General features: G+C 44.4%; 1 protein-coding gene across 1 annotated transcript in view; it reads left to right on the top strand.

Moving 5' to 3' along the window:
* Positions 1 to 737: 737 nt before the first annotated feature.
* SLC7A1 (solute carrier family 7 member 1) overlaps positions 738 to 17,569 on the top strand; it is a 36,007-nt gene continuing 19,175 nt past the window's right edge. The window contains exons 1-3 of the mRNA XM_008926139.3: positions 738 to 840; positions 11,976 to 12,359; positions 16,534 to 16,692. Of these exons, the coding sequence (XP_008924387.1) occupies positions 11,990 to 12,359; positions 16,534 to 16,692 (529 nt within the window). The 5' untranslated portion in view covers positions 738 to 840; positions 11,976 to 11,989. The remainder of the gene's footprint in view (positions 841 to 11,975; positions 12,360 to 16,533; positions 16,693 to 17,569) is intronic.

The following is a 17,569-nucleotide window of genomic DNA, read 5'->3' as shown; positions in this document are numbered from 1 at the left end:
TGGCTTGTGGTCTGGCTCACAGTTTGGCTGGTCAGTGTCATCCTTGCTTTTTTGGGTGGGGGAACCCCAAACTCCCACAAACTTCAACAAGTCTTGATTTGATCCCAGACAGGAGTGGGAAACCTTTATCCTGCTTTTGATAAAAGTTCTGAGAGAAATATGAAAAGCACTGTGTTTTTGGATACATCTTTCCTCCAGCCCTTCCCTGTCAGCAGCCTTGCAGCCTTGAGCATTTGGGTTAGGTGGAGGCAGAACTCTCCCTAGACAATAGCTCTCCTGTCAGGGAGCAGGAAGGAGCTGAATGGTGAACTCATGGCTAAGAAAAGAGTATTTATCCAAAGCAAAAGAACCTCCATGCCTACCTCACTGTAAAATTTAATTGCACATCAGCGTTTTACCTCTTTTCTGGTAAGATTTATTTAGGTAGAATATATCAAAACTAGTCTCTATCTGTGTGTGAAAACAGGGGTTGGTTACCCTATTGACATACTGACCAAACATCATGCTTGTATCATTTACCATACTCTGTACTTATTTTAGACTTAAATGCCTAAAATGGATGCAGTTTTCTAAGGCATTTTTTTGTAAATCCATCAGTTTAGGAACTGTGAAGTCTTTACCATGATGGGTTGTGGGATTATTGACAAAACACTTCTGAGACTGTGTTTTTTTTTTCCTCACAGTAAGTAATCCCATTTTATATGCCTTCCTTTTTTTTTTTTTTTTTTTTTTTACTAGTTGGACGCTCCTGTCCTTCCGAATAAGGGATTTTACTAGTGGTGTGGGGTGTGGCACTGAGCAACTGTAGAAGACCGGCAGGATTGGGTCAAACACTGAAACGTAAGTGGGCAATTTATGGAGCATGAAGTTTTAACAGCAGGAAAGAGCGTGGGCAAGGCTGCCATGGAAACTGAGTGTAATGCTTTCAAAAACCCCACAAACTCTGAATCACTGCTACTCCTAAACACTAGTGCATTTTTAGCCACCCTCTCTGCTCTTGATGGTGAGAGGGTAGCTGCTGGGAAAGGGGAGGAAGGTGGGAAGATGATGCAATGTGAGCACCTTGTTGTAAGCCTAAAGACAGGTAGCAGTGTTGGCCAGGCTGGGAGAGCCAGGGTGGGCAGTCATGGCTAAGATGGTTTGATCTCAGGCCAGGAGTGTCTGCCCTCCAACCTTGCCATGGTGAGGGGCAGTTGAACAAGCGGTGCTTTGTTGCAGCCTGGGAGGTAAGCTTGGTGTCCGTCATCCCTGCACGTTCTGGCTGGAAGGAGGGGGGGAGTGACTTTTGTCACCTGCCCTCTCTTTGTCCCTCACCCATACCCATACTTTATCTCCTCTTCTCTACTGCCTTGCACCATCCTCAGCTCCTATTTTTCTGTCAGTATATGTCTAGACTACATTGACGTGCACATATCCTGTAGTCCTGGCAGCCACGCTCTGTGACTGCCCTGCCCAACCCAATTCCCATCCCCAAACAACAGTCCCCAGTGAGGCATGTGTCATGGACTGGCAGGGAAAGGGGGTTGTTAACCATCAGCAAGTTGCATATCCTAGCTACACTGGGAGTGTGGCCACACCGTTGGGTGTTCAGCATGCCCTGGGTTGGGCTGCCCAAACTGTCTCAGTTAGGGCTTCCTCCTGGCAGAGCTCCTCATGCTGTTTCCAGACTGCTGGGGCATCAATGACACATCCAAGTCATGCACTGTTTTTTCCTTCAGCAGTGAGTGACCTTGGTTAGTGGGGTATGTCTGGTCAAAGGGTAGTACTAGTTTGATCAGCATTCAGTCATTGCTTTCATTCCAGTGTGCTCAGGACACTGTCTCTCGGGGAAAGGCCCTTCTGAGGAACTCTCTAGTGGGGATTACTTGGAAGAACCACCCCTGAAACTGCAGACACGCAGCATCCTCTCTGCTGCAGGAGAGTACGTGGCTGCACACACCAGCCAAGGAGGGTGTGAAGTGCTTGTCTGTGCCTGCAGTGATGATCGTGTAAGGCTTGGAAGGAGCTGATCCCTCCCCAGCCCTTGAATTATGACTGGAATGTGGGAATACTGAGACTAAAAGCAAACATTTTAGCTCCTTTCACACTAGGCTTCTCTTTCATATGGTGTAAATCATGTTCGCAGAAAGCTTTAGAATTTGATCTGTAGTCATGCAAGTGCCCTCAGAAGGTTATAATATTTTGAATTCATCTGGCATGTTCAATGAGAAATTAATTTTGGCTTCTTCAGAACAGGGAAGTTTTTCTTAATTCTTCCACTATGTTGAGTCACTATCCAAAAGCCACATGAGAGTGCAGGGCTGGCAGTTCTGCCTAGGGCAAACCCTTGAATGGCCTGCAAATCATTGGAAAAACTCCTAAATTAATAAATGTATTCTAATTACTTTCTAATGACTTTGTTTTGATTGCATAAGCCTAAAGGAGTGGTGTGGCATACTTTGATGTTTCATAAAATCTTAGAATGGTTTGGATTGGAAGGGACCTTTGAAGATCCATATAGCCCAATCCTCCTGCCATGGGTTTGCTCAAAGCCCCATCCATGCTGACTCTGAGTACTTAAATTGCATACACAGTTACCCAAGGATAGCAAAACCTTTCTCAGAAGCCTGGAATCATCTTGGCATAAGGCAAGGGAGCCCTGTGACTTGACCACATAGGATTTCTGCTCTCCTTCCTCCCTGAACAAATGTGTGTCCTGCACGGGCTGAGCTCTCCCTTGTGTGAGCAGTTCCTCTGAGGTCTGTTACAGAGCATTTCCTCTGGAAAAGCTCTTCAAACACTTCCACCTTGTGCACAGAAACAATGTTCCTGCTTTCCCAGTAAAGGGATCCTTTATTTGAAGTCGGTATCTGTTATGGGAATGGAGGAAGCTTTTAATTGGAACAGCAGCACTGGTGCAACAATGCTGGAGTGTGCCTGTTAAAGAAACACTGAACGCTGACCTACAGACATGCTGGTCCATGGGGGTGGCCAAACCCAGGTCCATGGTCCAGCCCGTCACTTGGCAGGATGCTCATGGGTTGCTTGGCAAGGGTGACCAGGGTCTGTTGCTGCCACGTGACCCTGCCTCCAGTTGGAGCTACCACTGCTCACCATAACCTACCTACTGGCCTCCACCTGCTCCCCCCTGCTCAGAGATATAGCAAAATACACTGATTTATACCCATTTTGATTTGCCCCTTGTCCACACCTGAAAATCCCTACACAGCTCTGCCCTTTGTCCTGGTGAAATGGTGGTGTTCAGAGAAGTCTTTTCCTTCCTTCCATCTATCAGAGTCATTGGATGTGTCCCATGACTGTGCAGGATAATATTTTTGTTCTATATGAAGGTTGGGGTCTTAATGTTTTGTTTGTTTCCCCACTATTGTTTTAATAACAGCCTACTTCTATCTCTGTCTGACTTGCTTCCTCATCCTCTAAGGGACATTCTTCCACCTTCTTCCAAGGACTCTTGTCCAAGGACCACAACAGGAGCATGCTGAATGACATGGTGAATGACTTTTGGCTAAGCAAAGATTTGTCTTCGTTTTATCTTGTTTTAAGGAGAGAGAGAAACTCGCTTATTTGATATTGTTTCCCAGAGCATAAGTTTTTTTTCTGCTCGATGCGTAGGCTGAGTCCCTGGCAGGCTATGGGTCACTTCACTTGAATTCCTGGCAGTCTGTCTCAGGCTCTCATTTGGGAAGTTTAATTATTGGTGGAGATCCCCTTGGGTTTTATGACAAATTGAGGGAGTTAAATCAAGCAATTTTCTTACAAAGTGTAATTCGAAGTCGTGCTGAGGAACTGTTTGAGGAGACTGTTCTAGACCTGGTGGGAGACTTTTCAATTAGATGCTTTTTCTTCAGAAAATAGTGATTCATGCAATTAGAGAGGTTTGATGCCCTTTGGCTAGGCAGGAAGACATTTCTGCAACTTTCTGATCTCTGAGGAGTTGTGGATGGCAAATGCGATGCTGTCCTTCTCCAAACATCTGGGTGCTGTTTTGAGCTGCCTGAGGATCCTCAGTAGCTGAAATTTGAAGTGTGGACTGAAAGGGCTGAGAGCACTGAAGGCACTTTTTGCTGGATGGTACTTCTTGGGTGGGAATCCATCCTGGAAAGCGTTGCATCCCTCTCCTCTGCCCTGGCTGCTGTCTGTGGTGGATTGCTACCCAGTCAGCTGTAGGCAGAGGGTTGAGTTCGTTTCAGTGGTGCTGTTTTCAGAACAATTCCCCAGTGGTTATTCTGATACAGCTACGGGGTACTACAGCACAGTAGCCAGAGGGGAGGAACAGCTGATTTCATTATTTAACCCTGCCAAAACAAACATGCTGTCTGGCTGCACCTGAGTCTTTCCTGCTTTGAGGCAGGGTGCACTATATCCAGTTTGTCTAAAAGGTACTTCTCTAACCTGTTCTTGCAACACTTGGGTGGTATCCTGTCCTAGCCTTTCATCGTATCCGCAGCTGAAAAGCAGTTGTAACATCAAGTTCCTCACTGCAATTTAAGCATGATAGGATGTGTTTTTCTGCAGTAGCTAAGCAGGGGAATAAATGTCTACCCAACCTTTTATCTGTTGAATGGCTTACTGTGTACCACTTTTGATGTTAATCACAGCTGGAGCTTTGGGCATCACAGCTTCCATTTTGGAGATTTTGAAGGTTGAATTCTGAGAGTTTGAAGCATTCTTCCCATGACTTTCACAGCAGGAACCTCTCTCCTTTGTTTTGGTCAAAAATGGCTGCTCACTTCAAAATGGGTTTTGTGTATCATCACAAATAACCTGGATGGAGTTTTCTGCAGGTGTTGAGACAAAACATTGAAGTTTGCCTGCTTTGAAATTTTGGGGAAGTTGAGGCTTCTTGCCTGGACTTGGGGAAAAGGATTGTCTTTGCCATCTTGAAAGTTATCTTGGGATGGGAGTGGATTTTTTGACCTTGATACAGTTGGTAGCTGTAACAGTATGGAAAGCGGATGGGTGAGCTGCAGCACCCTGACATTCTCCCAAGGTGGTACTAGAGCATCAGCACCTTCTTCATGTCCAGTGGGACTTGGTGTTCACTTCAATAACTGATTGCCAGTAAGTGGGTGGCGTAGGGATTAGAGAGGGCACCTCACTGCTCCTTTTCCAATGGAAGAAATCCTCCAGGTCTATGAGATGTGGAGAGGAATGGGAGATACTGCCTCGGAAATGTCCCTAACACTCAGGAGCTTGAGTAACAGAACCTGCACCATGCCCAGCCATCTGTGACAGTGTGCTGGTTCCTCAGTACCACCTCTGCTGTGGTGTTAAAGATCTGCACTCAGCAGAGTAATAGGGTCCCCTTCATATGGGCAGCGTGCTGTTAAGCAGGTGAATAAGACTGCATATTGTATACACTTCACACCCCCACATGTGCGTGCCCTTCTCTTAATTTAGTGTGAGTTTATATTTAACTGAGTGGCTTCCTTCTTTTGAGTAGCAAATGCCTTGCTAGTGCTTGATCTTCGTTTTTAATGACAGAGTTGGCAAAGAATATAACAATAATGTCCGTGTGTGTATATATATATATATATATATATACTGTGATGTAATCTAGATTAATGTATATTGAGATATAGGCATACATATGCACAGTGTGAAAAAGAAAAAATATAGAATTATGATAATCAAGGAGGGAACAGTTTAACAGCACATGGACAATACATTCCTTGTCTGGCTAAAATAGTTCATCCAGACAGCATCTCTTTGCACACAGTGAAACAAGTGCAAAGAATTACAGCTACTTTGGTGGCTTTTGGCTTGGACTCCTTACCATTGCTGCTGCTATGGTAAGATGCCTCCCAGTTTTGCATAATGTGAACGCTTGGTCATGCCTTTACTTTCGTCAGCCTTTTTGCTGGTGGCTGGCATCTGCAAATGCCTGTGGTCCCAGCCTCTGAGTCAGTTCTCAGCACTTGTCTCAAGCTTGTCTTCTCTAAACTGCCTGCCCTGCTCAGCACAGGTGGTGGGGACACTTTCAACAGCTTCAGGGACACAACCAGATGCACCGTGGGGGCTGATGCCACATCCTTTGCTTCTGTTTCTAAAAATCTTGAGGTAGGTGTTCAAATGTCTGTTGGGAACGTTCAGCATCTTCTGTAGCCATCTTGTCTCCTCTCTGTTGTTTGTTGCAGAGTAACATAACAAAATATTGGAGATTTTCAAGGCAAGACATTTTGGAAGGACGTATCTGACACAATTCCTGCTTTATACTGTCAAGTATTGCACTGAGGACTTACATGCCTTGGTGACTTTTGGCTGTCTGAATGATGCTTCAAAAAACATTCAGTGGTTCTAGTTTCATCCCTTACAACATGATCTCTTTGCATTTAGGAGTCTGCAGTCAGATCTGACACCCCCAAAGTATCTGTAATGCTCACAGCAGCAGTAGGAATTGAGGTTTTCCACGTCTTCTTTTTCTGCATAGGACTTCTCTGTGAATGATGCTACCTTGGGGATGGAAGTAGCAAAATCAGCCTTTTGCAAAGGGCTCCCAAGTGGGTTTGTTACCCATGTGTTGATCAAAAAGTTGTCATCACTACATGCCTGATCAAGGAGCTGACTGTGTTTAAACTAAAAATACAGGGTCAAAAGCATTTCACATTGCAAATATACCAACGTGGTGCGAGCACAAGCTCTTTGTTCTGCAGATGAGTAGCAGTGATGATACAGCTATATGGGGGATATTTTTCCTCAGCATCTTTTTGGCCTTCAACAAATCTGAGACTGTCCACAGAACATGATTTTGCTGTGAGAGAAGAGTACTGATGGCAGTAGACATTTTCCACGTTTCCACATTTTCCATGTTTCAAAATAAGCATATGTGGGACAATGCTGAATGCGGATTTCTGCTCATGCCTCCTCCAAGGAGGTGCCTGAGGAGTTCATTAGACATGCAGCAGGGTTAGGCTTAGGTTTTCTTTTTTCCTTAGTAGAAAACTCCTTGTTCTGCCTAATCAGCTTTAATTTTATGCTCTTCTGCAACACGGAGAAGAAAATTCTCAGGAGCAGCAATGCCTTGAAAAAGATAAGGAGTGGTTTTTCAGAAGCTGAAACAAATTGTAATTGTTGAGGAAGTGATAGTACTGCTTATGTAAAATGGTGCCCTGTCAGCTTATTTTTATACATGGTGTTTTATGTTTAGCTGGACAGATGTTTGTTATGGTTTACTTTTTGCTGTTAACCACATGCAAGATTGCTTATTATCTTATGAGTTTGTTTTGAAGAATGTTGTTTTTAAAAATGTTGTTAATGGGGAAGGAAATCTATCGACCTGATGTAATAGGTATGTTAACCATTAGATAAGAGGAGGAAGAATATCTTATTTTATTTGAAAATACAATACAGTCAAGGCTCAAGAGTTTGGACAGGGAACAAGAGTAACAAACATAAAATGCATTGTAAATAAAAGACAAGGACCAGTAGCACTGGGTGGAATTTGGCTGCTATTGAAGTTGGTGGAAGCTTTGCCATTGACTTCAGTGGGACAGGATTTCACCTGAGGATGTGGCCCCTGCCCCAGGATCCGCCTTGCTAAGTTATCCAAGTGTGTCATTGCTTCCCAGTGCTCTCAAAGACCTTGGCTCCTGGTGAAACATGGAATGCCCAGAGCCTTGGGGCGAAGGCATTTCCTATGCAGGATCTGAGTGGTCAAGGCTTGCAGCTTGTTGTTTCTCATTGGAGAAACCAAAGCTAAAGCAGGGGTGAGAGCTAGGCGTGTGCAGAAGAAAGCTAATCGCCGTTCATTCAGATCAAGTTTCCTCAATTGGAAGGTGGTTATTTACCATCAGGTCACATTTCTGGAATAATTTATATTGTTTTATGTTACTAGGACTGCATTATACCATGGGAATACTGACTTTACATTCAAAAAATGGCTCATCGTGTCAAGTGGGGTTGGGAGTGGGAGTGGGAGGAACCAGCCCAGAACACGTTTCCTCACTTCAAAGGCAAGGATCGCTGTCTGAAACAGTCAGATCACAGCTGGATCCAACTTCTAAGAAGGGAAAAATAATAATCTCCACCAAAATCACCCTTTGATACAATTGCAAAGATAACAAATGATACAGAGGAAGGGTTTTGGGCAAAGGTGTAATGACCCCTGTACTGCATCCTGCTAAAGCAAAAGATTGTTCTCCTGAAAAAAATCCTACTTATCTTTATTGAAGGTCTCTTTGTCAGGCTACAGTGAATATAATTGAAAGTGAAAGGTTGATTTGGTACCTGCTGTTTCAAAAGCAGTGAAAACATGTAAGAGGTGCTTAGGATGGTGATCAGTTGTCTGTGAGATGAACGACAGTTCTGTGTTCAAGGGCCGCAGAACATGGATTTTGGGACTATCTCAAACCATGACAGGGTACCATACCCTGCACGCAGCTCCCTGGCTGTTACCTGCAGCTGTAGGAAGCATTTTATTCACAACAGAGATGCTCAGATTTTGAGAGGCTTTTGAGGCAGGAGGAAGTTGATATCTTGATCTGGAGATGAGCTAGAACAACGCTGTCCACTGGCATTAAGCCAATTGCAGGATGCTGATCTTAATTTCCAGATCTGTCGTAATTAAATAGCCCCTCTTCTAAACAAATTATCCATAAGAGGCGGTTCTGCTTTATTCTTGATAGCTGTAGTACATCTGTGAATTCTTGTAGATATGCCAGAGGGAACTCCAAAATGAAATAATTTTGAAATAAGTTTCTTGTGGGATACTCTTGAGTGATACATAAACTTGAAGTAAATCACTAGATTTTTTTTTTTTAAAGAATAAATTGTACATCACTCTGCCCCCAAAAACCCTACCAAGTTCATGCCCTGATCCTCCATCCCTGCTCTAAGGGACTGTTTTTCTCCTGGGGCCATTGCCCCTCCCCAGCTCTGTTGTTGCCAAAGAAGTGATTTCTTATGATGTGTGTGACGGCCGGGCATTGGGTATCAGATACACCTCCATTTTCAAAGCAGAGCTAAAACTCCCATTGATTTGGGACCACTAAGTCATGTTTGTTTTGCAAGACACCAGATTTAGTTAAGGTAAATGGCTATGTAAGAAGTAAAAGGTCTACCATTGTTATTAAGTAGCGTGTTTTTGAAGCCAGAAAGTCCTTGAGCCAAATCCTGAAAGAGGCTTAGCATGCACAGCTCCTTGGGTGTCAGCGGTGGGGGAAGGAGGAAGAAGAGTGGCTCTCACCTGCAGGGAACTTTGGTCCACCTCCACTAAGAGGCACTTGCCTGGACAAAGATAATGTCAGACTGCACAGCCTGACCTCTGCCTTTTTCTTCTGTCCACCACAGAGCATATCCTCCTTGGAGCTTTGTGCGCTGTGTGGGGACAGTAGGTCACTCACACTCTGCAAGCAGGCATATCATTAGTGCCATTTAGCAATTATGTTCAGCCCTGTTCCCATTGTGTGGGGATCATAGAAGCCCATGTGTTGATGAAGGAGTGCACATCACAAACCTTTTCCTTCTGCACATTACACGGTCCAACCCTCCTCCCTCATCTTACTTTTCCATGTAAGAAGTGTTCAGCACCTTGTAGGATGAAACCCAGTGTGCTCAGCAAGGTTGATGTCAACTTGGAGGTGCAAATCCTGAGGAACATGAAACATTGCATAAATTGCTGAGATCTGGAGAGGCCTAGACTTGTAGCCTCACCAAGAATTAAATGTCTCAGGAAAACCTCTGAGTTTTCTCCCTACTGTTTGTCCAGCTCAGCCACAGGGGTCCATCCAGGCCTGACCAGGGCTCTGTGCAAAGGGTATGTGAACCCCGCCCACCTACACTGCATCCCTGTAGACCTCTCTGGCGCATTGCTCAGCTTCTCCCTGAACTGGATCCTCTCTTTACCTCCTTTCCTTTTTCTGTCTTTATTAATAGCCTCAGCTGGGACTTCCCTATAGTCTTCTATGCTGCTTCTAACTCTTCTGTTTGGGCCATTGAACGTCTAAACCTTGTCATAAATATTGACTTAGCAAGAAGTAAACTGTTTTTCAGCAGTCCTTTGGCATGTCTTGATGTTTCTGTATACCTCAGAATAAACCCGTGTTTGTCCTGAAATCCCGAGTTTGGTTCTGAGTCAAACTGGTCTTGCCTTTGACACTGACTTTGGAAAATAAATTCATTAGCACATCTTCTGTGTGTATCTCTCACAGTTGGCTGCAGTTTATGACAGGGATTTCTTTGTTTTGATTTGGAGGGCTTTTTTTGTATCTTCTGCTGCATTTTCTTCTTGGTGCATGGCACTGGGATTCTTCCCGTTTCCTGGAGCTCCAGGCTAAATGTAAACCAGAACCACTGCTGAGCAGAGTGGATGAGTTAGCCCCATTGCTGTGGTCTTCATAGGATGGAGGCATCAGTGGGATCTCTGCATCACTCTGAGAGTTAGGCAAAACCTAGGACTTGTGTTGTCCTAGAAACCAACAAAATTCATAGGGAATGTTCCAGTGCTACAATCCTGTGTGTTTAATCCAGTTCAGAGTTCAGGACTGTCCTTTCCCAGACTTGGAGGGGTGGGCAGGTGTCCAGCCAAAAGCAATCCTGGCTGATACAAATTTGTGTAAGGTTCAAGTGGGCTGTGTGAACAATCTGATATGAATGCACTTACTTAAAAACTTAGGTCTGTCTTCCTACTGAAGAGAGAAGATAGTTTTCCCTCTCTGTATGCACTGGGAACTCCCATGGTTAGTGAAATGAGATTTTTCTGATTGGCCTCAAACCTGCCTTTCTCCATTTGTCTAAATCCATGTCTGTTGGGAGTGTGTTGGTGGGAGACAATTCCTGACACAGTGGGACTTGCAAATCCTCAGCCCTGTTCCTGCAGTTGTAATTACTTTCTCATAGTTGGGGAGTTAGCATAAAGCCACGAGAAAGGGATTTAAGCCAGGATTTAGGACTGGTGTCTTGGAAAAGGGAAGAGGATTTTTGGTTTTGTAGTTGATTTTATGGTGACAAAACTGAAGCATGGATTTAACAGTTGATTAAGTTTCTTAGCATGTATTTTCTCACCTTTTACACTGGGTTTTTGTGGAGCTGATGAAGTACCAATCTCACTGAATCGTGTTATAAATTGCATTTAGTAATATCTTTGCCTACACATTATTCTCATCATAGTATTGATGTTAATGTGCAATGTGTACTGCTGGAAAGTGTACACCACAGTCCAGCATTGCATCAAAATAAAAGAACCTTTTCCTTTTCCATAATAAATGAAGAAACATTTTTAAAGCCTTGTTGCTGAAACCAGGCTTAATGGTGCGGTGTGGATATTGGGGTCGGGCTCTCAGAGCTACAGGATGCTGTCTAAGATGGAAGATGAGATTCATCCTTGTAGGCTGTGTCCACACAACCTGTAGATTTGTAGAGCAAAGCAGTTGTTTCTGAGAATCTGATGTCTGCACAATACATCTGATAGGGGAATTTATCCTGGAGTAGCTCTTCCTGCAGACTGAGCACCCATCAGGTTGGGATATGTTATGTATGCCCCTACAACATCCTCAGGTTTAAGTTCATCCCAGTAGTATCTGTTTTGTGCACTTCACAAGCTCTCTGCAGCGTGACCCAAAGTGTGGTAAATGGGGCAACTGGGACATTCACTTTTAAAGTACTCTTATGCCTAGAACGGGAGAACCCCTCTGAAATCTGAAAGGTGGACTTTGCATTTTTGGCTTGCCCACTTGTGTGTTGACTGGGTGACTGTGTAGTGGGGTGGAAGCTGGACTAAAGTGCTACCTCTCCCCTGGGATCACACAGGCTTTGCAGCATGGCTGGGAGCTGGAAGTAGAAAGTACTTTGGGTTTGTTTGTTTTAATTACCTGTGCTAAGTCTAGGTAAAATGGGAGACACTTTGCCATGTAAAAAGGTGGAAAGTGGGCAGTTTCATTTGGTGAAATGTAACAGTGCTGTAGCATTGTACCTGTGCAGCGATGCTGTTTTGGGAGCGTATTCTGCGCTAGATAATGATGGAAGCATCTTTCTTGCAGGCTCAAACACAAAGATGGAGTGTCAGAAAATTACCAATTTTGGAAACCAGCTTCTTCGCCGGAAAAATGTTGACTGCACTCGAGAAGACAGTCAGCTTTCACGGTGCCTCAACACGTTTGACTTGGTGGCTTTGGGTGTAGGCAGCACTTTGGGTGCCGGTGTCTATGTACTGGCTGGAGCTGTGGCACGGGAAAATGCGGGACCTGCCATCGTTCTCTCCTTCTTGATTGCTGCCTTGGCTTCGGTGCTGGCCGGACTCTGCTATGGAGAATTCGGTGCTCGAGTTCCTAAGACAGGATCAGCTTATCTCTACAGCTATGTGACTGTGGGTGAGCTGTGGGCCTTCATCACAGGTTGGAATCTAATCCTCTCCTATATTATTGGTAAGTATGGTGGGTGGGCTGTGACACCCTAGATTTAGTTCAGGGTGGCAGCCTGGTTTGTGAGGTCAGCCTTGTTTGAGTACCTGTGCTACTGCTACAAAATAGATGGTTCACTCTTGCACTCACAGAGGATTTCAGGACTCATCTGTGGGGTGTGTTGTTGCTGGCTCCTGTCAGTCAGCTACAAAGTGGTGTGCTGCTGGCTGAGGGTTTGTCCTGATGCAGGCTTATTGCTGTTGTGACTTCTGAATCTCCACCTCATCCCTTTGGCATCCCCTAGCTGCTGCACACTTGCCAGGATGCAAAAGAGTGTTCCCTCTGCTGAGAAAGGAATTGCTGATGGAAAGATGCTTTTATACAGAGCATTTGTACTCATAGCTGATCAAGGATTAATTCTGGTCCCTTTGGGATCTATTTAAAGTATCTGGAGATCAGAGTTTTGTCTTGTGAACGCCTGCAGAATTAAGCTGAGGATGATCTGCAGGTTCACAGTCTCTGAAAAGTACAAACCAAATCCCTTCTAAGCCCTTGACTCCCACTAGGAGAGGCCCTGGATGAAGCTCAGAGCATGTGCTATACAACTCAGCTGGTACATTAAAACTAAGCCACACTTTGCTAATTAAGGATTCATGTCTTTTCAAGCACATTCTGGGCAGGCTGCTTGTCATCACGCTTGTAATTAAGTCTGCAACCAACTTGCCAGTTGAGAGTGAAAGCTTACTAGTTAAAGTGAAAACTGATTGTATGCTAAATTATTAAAGGCATGGTGTTTTTTTTAGTGCATTTTATGGGATATGTAAGTATTACTTTGGAATTTAGTTTCCATGGAATTCACCTTCCCATGGAGGGTAAGATCATATCAAGAACAACATAGTGGCTTAGCAGCTGTTTGAGGTCATGTTGGCTCTGCTCTGTGTGTCACCTGAAACATTTTCCTCCTTTCCTCTTCCTCTTTTTTTTTTTTTTGTAAAAAAAAAAGGAAAAAAAAGAAAGAAATGAGATGAAAAGCCAGAGTCATTAAGCTCATCTCCTTAGGAAATCCGAGTCCTGCTGTTCTTTTGTGAATAGTATTCACTGCAAGGAGGGGATAAAAATAATTTTTTTAAAAAGTGAGCATGTAATTTCCTCCAGACTTCTAAAATGGACTCTGCTTAGCCTACATGTAGAAAATTTGAACAGACTTCTTGGTGATTTTTCTTCTGTTCCAGAAAGGTAATGATAAATCGTCTCCTTCGTGCTCCTCATCTAATTGGTTTTGGGTCCCTTCCCACCATGATACTGGACGACCAAAATGACTGACATAACTGTGGATGCTGTCCCAAAACCTGATTCTGCAAATGCACGATGAAAAGATTTGCCTTCTGAATGTTATATGCTCAGGATCTGGGCTCAGAGTGGTATTTCTGAGACTTTTTTTTTTGCCCTGTCATAATGGCTTTTGAATGACTGCCTCCGTTTTTATTTCAGAGTTGGCTGCTCAGTGTATTATCACAAGGCAGAAAATTCAGTAAAAAATAAGTAGATACAGTCTATTAATGTGTTCAAACACAACTTTTTTACTTTTATTTCATTCCTGTGTCAAAAACATGTGTTTGCAAACTGGCTTCCTCATAATCTATGAGGAAGGGTGACTAAGGAGGAAAAACAACTGGGGGAGGATATGAAGTATAGGAGGTCTCTGTTTCTTTATCTTATCCAGCCTTTTTCCCAATGCTAATTGCCCCTCCTGTGAGCAAGGACAACTCCCAGCAGCTTCAAGGGTGTGGAGGAGAAAGATGTATTGGCAGGCACATGCTGCACTTCAGAGCCAGGAGTTGAGAGGGGCAGAAAGCCAGTTTTTTTCTCATTTGTGCTGAGAAAATGCCAAGCAGTGCCACTGTAACTGAGCTTGCATCTCTAAGGGGCTCAGTCTACTTGATGTTTTCATGCTGAAGTTCTCAGGCATCTGTTCAGAAAGTATTGTGGGGGTGGAAAAAGAAATCCTGGGGTCCTGGGATGGGTGGCCAATAGCTTTTAATTAATTGAAGTGACTTGGCTTGGGGGAAGGCTGATGTGAGGTCCCCGAGGTGGGTGATGAGGAAAAAATGGGTGTGCAACTGATCAGTTAAGGTCTAGAGAGAAGGAAGAAGGTGTCCAGGACCAGGATCTGCTGTGGCCTTTCTTCTGGGAGGATGTAAGTTTGGGGAACCGTGCCAGATTGTAGGAGGCATTTCAGGAACTGGAAGCTGGTGGGAGCTGGTAGTATGATGAGTATGATGAGTAACAGCATCCCTGGTGAATGGCTGCTGCTGGGTTTCTGGCACTTGGTGACCTTCTAGCCTGCACCTGTTCCTGCTGTGAGTCCGACACCTGCGTTCAGCAGTTCTCCTGGGGGTGGTGAGCTGCAGGCAGGAATCAGATCAAATCTGGTGAGGTTTGGCTGACCCAGTCCTCCTGGGTACAAGTTGAATGTCTTTGCACTGTACTCTCTTAGCAACAGCAGGAGATTATCCAGTTGTCTGCGATGTTGGAAGAATGTCAGATTCCCCCTGCTCCCTCAAGGCTGTTGGTTACAGAGAGTTCATGGTAAACGGCTGATAACTACGTGGAACTGGCATCCAAGCAACTGGCATCTAATATAACACATGCAGGAGCTGGTTGTTCCTGTCCTAGAACATGAAATATTAGTGCTAGGACAAAAAAAATAGCGTTAAAATAGTCTTTTTCCTCAAATCGTGCCAAAGTTAAGCTGAAAAATTGTAATGTGCTATACAATAACTTTTGGAATTTTTCAAGTTTAAATTGATGGCAATGATGTCCCACCTCATTAAAGGTGTTCACACTGTGCACTTTGCTGTCTCAGTGAACAGAAGAGTCTCCGAACAGGTCTGTTCTGCAGCTTATTTTTATGCTGTTGCAAAGCTGGACTGGGGCGGTGAGTGTTCCCAGCTGTGCTACAGGTGCTGCCCGCCGCCGCTGCAGAGGATTTAGCTGTAGGTGAGCACGGACATTGTTTGACATGATTGCAGGTGCCGGAGTTGGGACTTGAACACCCACACACAGGTGAGTGTCTCAGAACAAGCTGTTCTGGGTGGAAGGGGGCCCCTGATGGCATCCTCTGAGGAACTACTCTGCAAACTAAAACCAAGCCAACCTCTTTTTTTAATTAGGTAATTATGTACAGTAGTAATTATATCATGCAATTAGGTGCAGTTATATATAGTGTACTGTATGAGACATGGGGAGTATGATGGTAACTTTAACACAGGAGATGGAGAAATTGGCTTTTACCCAAACCTACTTATTTTACAAAATGCTGTCACTGTCTGGTGGTAGCTCCTCATTGTTACTATTTCAGTTCTCTGAACTGACTGTTATGGTCCATACAATGTCCCTAACTTGATTGTCTTAAGACTACAGGTTCACTCCTCATACCAGCAAGCTGCACGTGGTTGGGTGCTCTCGAAACCGCAGCAAACGGCGAACCCAGAGGGCAAAGTCTGAGCACTTGCTACAGGCAGGAGTCATGGCACTTGCTGGGATCATCGCCAGCATCCTGCAGTAGGCTGACTTATGCTCAAATAACCTGTAAATCGTATCTGAGTCTTTATCTTGCTTGGATGCTCTAGCACTGGAGGTCAGAGCAGACCTGCAAGTCACGAGAGAGCAGAGCATGCAGAACTGGGCAAGTGGTGTGGTCCAGGCTCTGGTGCTCCAGCACTGTGCTGCTGGAGGGCAGCTGGCTTCTGTGAGGTCCCTCTGCCTGGCCTGCAGTCACCCCACTGGGGCTACGAGGGTCCTCTGCCAGCATGACACTTGGACCTCTCTGGTAACATAAATTACCAAGTTTGGGGGAAAGTCAGGCTGCTGGGGGTGTAAGGAAAAGGTCGGTCTGGGCAGTATCTAAGGCAAAGTTGAGGTTTATGAGGAAGCCAAAGTAAAAGGATATTTTTCATCTTGTCAGCTGGGCATCAGTCTGAGACCCACCACCTGTGTGTGTTACCATCAGAGCAGATGCCAGGCATGAACACAGGCTGTGAGCTGGATATGCGGAGGAAAGGCTACTCCCAGCACCTGGGAGCACACGTAATGTTGCTTTGAGGCCCTCCATGCCAAAAAGCCTTGCAAGATGCCCCTAGTTTGGAACATATGCCAGCCACAAAGGGTGATCTCTGTCCTTTCTGTCCTCTGGCAGGAACCTCAAGCGTGGCCAGAGCCTGGAGTGCAACATTTGATGAAATCATAGGGAAGCACATTGAAGAATTTTGTAAAAAGTACATGACGATGGATGCTCCTGGAGTGCTAGCAAAATACCCAGACATCTTTGCTGTGGTGATAATCATCATTCTAACAGGTGAAACACTGGGGGGTTGTGAGTTTTGGACCTCCTTCTCCTGTAATTTCGTTGTTTGCTTTTGGAATGAGCACGAAGTCCTGATTTATTTTGGACAACGTGTTAGAGACTCTTTCTTTCCTACAAGTGTTGGATTGACCTATATAGCTGCTGTGGAGTTAGCACAGGGCATAGCCTGTTTATAAGGTTTTTAATTAGAGGGGAGCATTCTCAATATTTTTGAGCCACTTTTAAAACCTTCAATCAAATTTTATATAAGGAGGAAAAGAAAAGGTGACTTGTTATCCTCAATCAGGTATGGAAGTTTAATCCTTCCCTCCACAAATCCTATTACACAAGAATTTCATACAGTTGGTCTATTAACCTTATTCCCCCTACGATAATCTGCCAGTTTTTGCTGTCTTGAGATAGGAAAGTGAGGAAAAAAACCACAGACTCGGTTACAGTCTCATCTACTACTGTTTTGTTTTTTTAAAAATATATATGGGCTTCAGTTTGCAGAAGTGAATTCAAGTATCCAGAGAAATAAATGTGTAATAAACAGTCAAGGCGTCTTTTCTTTTTCTACAAATGTGCCAAGGCTTTGATCATAATTGGGAAAAGTTTTGAAAACTTATAAGATCAAAATCCTTCTGAATGTTTACCTCTGCTCCAACTGGATCTTGCAAAGCGTTACCAAGTTTAGGCAAATTTGAAAGATTATGCTTCTTATGTACTCCTTTGTGGTTTCCAGAACACAGAAGCTGCAGTGCCACACTACCAAGGTTATCCTGACATTTCCCACTGATCAGAATGACCTTCTCACAGCCTGAGCTGTGCTCATGAGCACAGGCCTCATAAGCAAGGGAGGCTTTGAGATCTGGGTTTGCATTTGGAT

Source organism: Manacus vitellinus, unplaced genomic scaffold (assembly GCF_001715985.3).
Source record: "Manacus vitellinus isolate BGI_N305 unplaced genomic scaffold, ASM171598v3 scaffold_2_pilon, whole genome shotgun sequence".
Classification (NCBI taxonomy): domain Eukaryota; kingdom Metazoa; phylum Chordata; class Aves; order Passeriformes; family Pipridae; genus Manacus; species Manacus vitellinus.
Note: the sequence above shows the minus strand (reverse complement) of the source record. Positions and strands in the feature narration are given on the sequence as shown.